The sequence below is a fragment of the Pieris brassicae genome, unplaced genomic scaffold (assembly GCF_905147105.1).
Source record: "Pieris brassicae unplaced genomic scaffold, ilPieBrab1.1, whole genome shotgun sequence".
NCBI classification, from domain to species: domain Eukaryota; kingdom Metazoa; phylum Arthropoda; class Insecta; order Lepidoptera; family Pieridae; genus Pieris; species Pieris brassicae.
Genome location: NW_025576217.1, coordinates 43,748 through 49,729, shown reverse-complemented (window position 1 = coordinate 49,729; position 5,982 = coordinate 43,748). Strand labels below are relative to the sequence as shown.

Sequence of the window (5,982 nt, the reverse complement as noted above, 5' to 3'; positions counted from 1 at the left end):
TAATTGAAGTATCAACCCACCATCTTGTTACCTTGCTGAGGAGAGCCGTTGTGCATACGGTAATGTTGACTGCACTCGTGTATCTACGGCCCCCTCGTACGGTGTCGAAGGTGGGTGTGTTGCCACAATTTAGGATGCTCAGCCCTTCCTCATCAAGGAACCCCCGTAATTCCTTTCCTCGTGCGTCTTCGTTTCGGCTCCCCCACCACTCACTCCATGCGTTCACGTCCCCTCCAATTAGCACCATCTTGGTTTTTAGCTTTTTCGTGACGCTTCCTAGTTGTTCGAGGTATGGTTCGATGGGTTCATCGCCTTCAAAGTACACAGAAATTACCCCTATTTCCCACTGGTCCGTTCTCAGGACGGCAGCCACTATGTTTTCCGTGATTAGTGTTTTGTCTTGTATGACTTCGATGTGTTCGTCGAAAACAAGTATCGCCGCCTTCACCGGTTTCTTTTCTGTGGGTACGCACTGCACTACTCTGTACACAGGGCTTTCTGCCATCTGTTTACTGGCCCCTGTGTACGGTTCTTGGAGTAGTGCTATCTTTACGTTTCTACCGCCCGCTTCTTTTACAAACTCCTGGATTGCGATTCTCTTTTTTCTTAGGTTCGCTTGTGCCAGGAGAAAGCCGGTATTTTCATTTGTGCCCTCGGCTTTTTAGCAATACGCGTAGCTTTGCCTTGCCGCTTTGTCCCATCCCTGCCGGGTTGGACAGCTCTGGCTGAAGGCTCCGTGCTCCGCGTTTTTGCCTTTTGACATTTTGCAATTTACGCAGCTGGGAGGCTTCCCCTCCTTGTGCATCTGGCAATCAGCCCTCATGTGGGCTCCTCCGCAGTGACTGCACACCTCCGTCTCATTCTTACAGTGTCGACGGGTGTGTCCATATCCCAGACACATTGTACACTGGACCAGAGGGGATTGATCCTCTACCCAGACCCTCTGCAGGTCCACGTGTATCCTGCCAGCTGTTGTCAGTGATTGCCATAATTTAGGCGTGACCTGCAGGACCACGTGGCTCTCCAGAGGGTTTCTAGCTTTCTTTCGATATTTTTCCGTGATTTCTAAGTCCCGTTCCTCCAGGTGCGCAGTCACGTTTTTATTCTGGTTTTTTATAGCCCGGGAGATATCCTCTATCGAGTTGCAGGACAGGAGATTTTTCACTCTTACTAAGGGTTTTTTGTTTTGTGTGTCCTTCACTGTCATTTGTTCCTCTAGTTTTTCTTTTAGTTTGTTCCTTTCTTCCTCCGTCCTGCAGCCCATTATCACCTTCCCATCTCTGGCTCTTCTTATGTTTTCCACCTGCCAGCCTTCGTCCTTTGCATTCAGCAGGTGCCGGATGTTTTGCATTGTTTCCTCTGCCGTGTCGGTCGCACTCTTTGGCGCCACAACGACAGAGTGCAGCGTTCGTCTTGGTTTTTGTCGTCCCGGGCCGTCTTTTCCGTGTTGATCCTGACCGAGATTTTCTTTGGTCGCTTCTGCATACGACTTCATTTTGCTTTCCAGTTTGTTTTGCCTTTCTATTTCCTTCTTTTCTTTTTGTTCGAACTCTTTTCTAATCTCGGACAGGATGCTTTCGTTGTTTTTCATTGCCAGATGCTCCATATCTATTCTCAGCTTTTCCAGTTTTCTGTTTTCTGTTTCCATTTTCTCTATCTGTTTTTCTAGCCTGTCGTTTGCTTCTGATTTTTTGTCATTTTTATTTTTTGGTGTTCCTTTATTTGGGTTTCTCATTAGTTCCTCTTCGGCCTCCTTTACTATCTGGTACAGCCGCTTTACTGCTGACTGTACTCCTGTTTTAATATCAGTCTTTATATTCCTGGATTCCGCCAGGTGCGCCATTGCCTTGAGGTAGCAGTTTTTGGCTTCTTTTTCCCTGGTTTGTGCGGGAGTAGGAGACTTTCCCCCTCCACTCGCACCCACCAGGGGAGCCTCTTTTACCACCTTTGGGACTTGGCTGGAGGCCTCCTCCCATTTATCAATGCTACGCCTAATGCCAGGCGCCGATGTCTGGCTTTTGGGTGGTGTGCGGAGACCCAGCATTTTGCCTATTAGGTGTAGTCGGTTTTTTAAAATTTAATTAAGTTCAATAGCTGTTTAGCCTAAGGTCTACTCCCAATAGGGTAGGTTAGGTTAGGTTAGGTTAGGTTAGGTTAGGTTAAGGTTAGGTTAGGTTAGGTTAGGTTAGGTTAGGTTAGGTTAGGTTAGGTTAGGTTAGGTTAGGTTAGGTTCCCTGGGTTGAATGCCTAGTGCGACCCCCGGGGGACTCAATGCGGTGCCAGACGTCATTCATTCAGAATGAATGTGTCCGGCATAGCAGGCGATATGGAGGGCTCAGGAGGAAATTTTAGTGGGTCGGGTTTCTCCCCTCTGATTAGCAGAGGGATAAGAGTTAACCATCCCCACAGTCCCCGCGATAGCGACCGCATGCGCTCGCGGGCCTGCAGCTGTGCATTTTTACCTCCTTCATAAAAAAAAAGGTTAGGTTAGGTTAGGTTTTTTTTTTTTTTTTTTTATAACACCTAATAGGCCTACCTTCCCCGGCTACTTTATCGCCGGGGGCGTTGTCTAAGCTAAACTTCCGTCTTTTCTGTCATTCATCCTCACAATAATTTACACACAACTCAATTTTTATTAGGATTTAAATACAGATTTATCACAGACTTTGCTTAACCTACTTATATCTAATTTCTTACTCTAATGTCTTGCAGTCCTTTCTATGGCGAGACGTGGCCCGCGAGGCGGGCGGATTTCACTTGTCCGTGAGTATTCTCATAATACCCATTAGCAAGTGGGCGCCGGCCACCTCGCGGTCCCCGCCCTGGCTTTACTTTTATTGAACCTGACTGTTCGTCTAGTAATTTTTTGGCAAAAAGCCTCCAGGTGCGTCTTGTGACAAGCTAGCATGTCGGGCAGTCCCTGGAGACTAAGCGACATGCCAGTCATTTGTTCCAGGTCGCACCTGGAGGAGGCAAAAATCGGGCACTCCGTTAGTAGGTGAGGGATGGATTGTTCCACCCCTCTGTCGCATTCGCATTCAGGCGACTCTTTCAGTTTGAAACGACACAGGTACCCAGCAAAGGGCCCATGGCCTGTGAGTACCTGTGTCATCTCAGGACTGAATCTTCTTTCTCTTATATTTTTGTGTGCCTCAGTGATGTTGTTTAAGAACAGTTTCGTTATTTCTCCGTTTACTCCCTCTCTGTACCGCCGGTCCCACTCTTCTAGCGTCTTCCTTCTCACTTCTTTCTTGATGTGCGATAGGGGGTACTCCACGTGGACTGCTTTGACTTTTGAGGTATCCGCCGCGGCCCTCTCGAGTTCGTCCGCCCTCTCATTCCCCTCTGTGCCGACGTACGCCTTCACCCAGTGGACTTTTATATTTTGGCCGTTTCTTCGGCTCTCCACTAGGTGTCGGCGGATCTCGACGACTCGGGGATTTCGAGAGCGTCCGCCCGCGATGGCCTCGAGCGAGGACCTCGATTCGCTGCAGATGTTCACGTTAGTACCCCCCATCGCCGCCTCCCCTATTGCACCAACGAGAGCTGCCAGCTCTGCTTGATAGACGGTGCAGTAGGGGGCCATCTTTATCTTTTTCCATTTTATCTCTTTGCCGTTCTCCCATTTTGTCCAGGCGGCTCCCACTCCTCGCTCCGTCTTGTTTCCGTCCGTGTATATAGATATGGTTGTGTCGTCGTTTTGTAATTGGCCGGGGTCATTGGTGATGGCGAAGCTTATCTCCGGTTTTTCTATTGGGGTTCTTCTATTGCAGGTACGGCTCGCTCAATCCGGTCTCCTTCGCGTAAGAACGGAGACGACTCCCTCCTGGGTTTGGTTAGGTTAGGTTAGGTTAGGTTAGGTTAGGTTAGGTTAGGTTAGGTTAGGTTAGGTTAGGTTAGGTTAGGTTAGGTTTTTTTTTTTTTTTTTTTTTTTTTATTTTTTTTTATAGTAAACCCTAGTAAGGCCTACCTCCCCCGGCTACTTTATCGCCGGGGCCGTTGTTTATCGAAGCTCCTATGATTAAAACTACAGAAAACTGGACTCTTTATTGGGGATTTCACAAGTTTGTACTTCATACATTGGTTTTCATTTGTATTCTTATTCTATTTATTTCATTATAATTACCTTATTGTTTAAGTACTGTTGTTTTGTATATTATTTACATTAAATCATTATATTTATTTATTTACATTATAGTCATAAACCTTAAGCCGTGTTAATTCTAGTTGAGTTGGAGTTGCGGGTGTTTGTCGCTGCCGGCTCGCGGCCGAGCTTCTCCTTTAATATTATAACAATATTCATGGGCGAGCTGCCGCTGGTCGCACGACACCTTGACCCCCGCCTCCGCTTCCATTCATTTGCCTTGTTTTTGCTACTATTTCTTTGCAGAATCTTTCTAATTGCGCCCTTGAGTCTCTAAGGATAGATGGCAACTCTGCTACGGACATCACTTTGTCTATCTGAGACTCAAGGTTATATCTTGACATCCCCAATATTGGGCACTCTACGAGCATGTGGGTGGCGCTTTGCGGCGTTGTATGGTCGCAGGGGCATGTCGCGTCGTCCTTTAATTTAAATCTATGTAGATATTCTGCGAATGCCCCATGACCAGTGAGAACCTGTATCGTATTTTCTTGAAGCATCTTATGCCTGATAATTTTGTAGGCTGCTCTTATATCTGGCAGGAATTGTTTTGTTACGGCTCCCGTGTGAGTTTTTGTGTATCTCTTCTGCCAGGCTTCCAAGGTGTTTCTCCTTATTTGTCTTTTCACATCAGAGAGCGGCCGTTTGTCATACTCAGGTTTTGTTTTGAGTTTTTCAGCCGCTTCTTTAGCCAGCTCATCTGCTCTTTCGTTCCCTGGCGTGCCAATGTGCGCCTTGAGCCAATGAAGGTTTATTTTTTGCCCTCTTTTTTCCGCTTCTCCAATGGCTCGGCGGATCTTGACGACCTGGGGGTTGCAAGAGCGGCCGTGGGTGATAGCTTCTAGGGAAGCCTTGGAGTCGCTGTATATATCAATATGTTTTATTTTTAGAGCACCAGCATGATTTGTGGCGCTTCGCAAGGCTGCCAGTTCCGCCTGGTACACCGTGCAGTATGGTGCTAGTTTTATTTTCTTTGCCTGCACTTCTACCCCATCCCGTATGTGCACCCAGGCCGCACCCACTCCGTTCGGAGTTTTGCTTCCGTCGGTGAACATCGCGGTTTGCACTGGGGTTTCAGCGTCGCTATATTTAATAATTGGGCGGTCCGCCGGGTGAGGCAGTTTGTAGTAGAGTGTGGGGCTCTCGATTTGATCCTCGTCTGGATCCACATTCCGCTGTGTGCGCGCCTCATACAGCGCGGCCGCTTCTTTGATTCTTAGGTCGAGGGGCAGAATTCCGGCTAACACGGTTGCAGCTCCGCATGAGACAGTTTTATAGCATCTTGCTATTTTTTGAGCGAAACTTCTCTGTACGTTTTCTAATTTTTTGCGGAGACAAACCTTGTTTACCTCCCTTGCCCAGACCGCGGAAGCGTACATTATTATCGGTTCCACCACTGCTGTATAGATGGTCGCTCTTATTTCCTGGTTTAGGCCCCATTCAACTTTCGCCGCCCTACACAGTTGCTTATATATTCCAATCGCTTTTTTGCATACTTGGTTGACGTGCGCGTTGAATGTGAGGGCCGAGTCAACCTCCACTCCCAGTATTCGGATACTTTTTTCAATTTTGATCTCTTCGCCATTCATGCTTAGAATCGGATCATCATACCTCAGCTTCCGCGTCACAACCATTGCTTTTGTTTTGTGGGGCGCAAAGCGGAGCTTGTTTTGGGCTCCCCACTCATATACTCGGGCCAGCACCCTGTTTAATTTGGTTTGGATTTCTTGCCCTGTTTCCCCTTCAGCTATCAGGAGAACATCGTCCGCAAACGCCTGGACGTGCACTCCCGCCACCTGTATCTCTCTAAGGAGTGGGTCCAGTAGGAGGTTCCACAG

At 47.7% G+C, this 5,982-nt stretch overlaps 1 protein-coding gene across 1 annotated transcript; it reads right to left on the bottom strand.

The window, feature by feature from the left end:
- Positions 1-4,701: 4,701 nt before the first annotated feature.
- Positions 4,702-5,199, bottom strand: LOC123719812 (ribonuclease H-like; the record flags this gene model as incomplete). Its single annotated transcript, XM_045676218.1, has 1 exon — positions 4,702-5,199. A coding segment is annotated over exon 1 (498 nt), but the record flags the coding sequence as incomplete, so codon positions are not given.
- Positions 5,200-5,982: the final 783 nt, after the last annotated feature.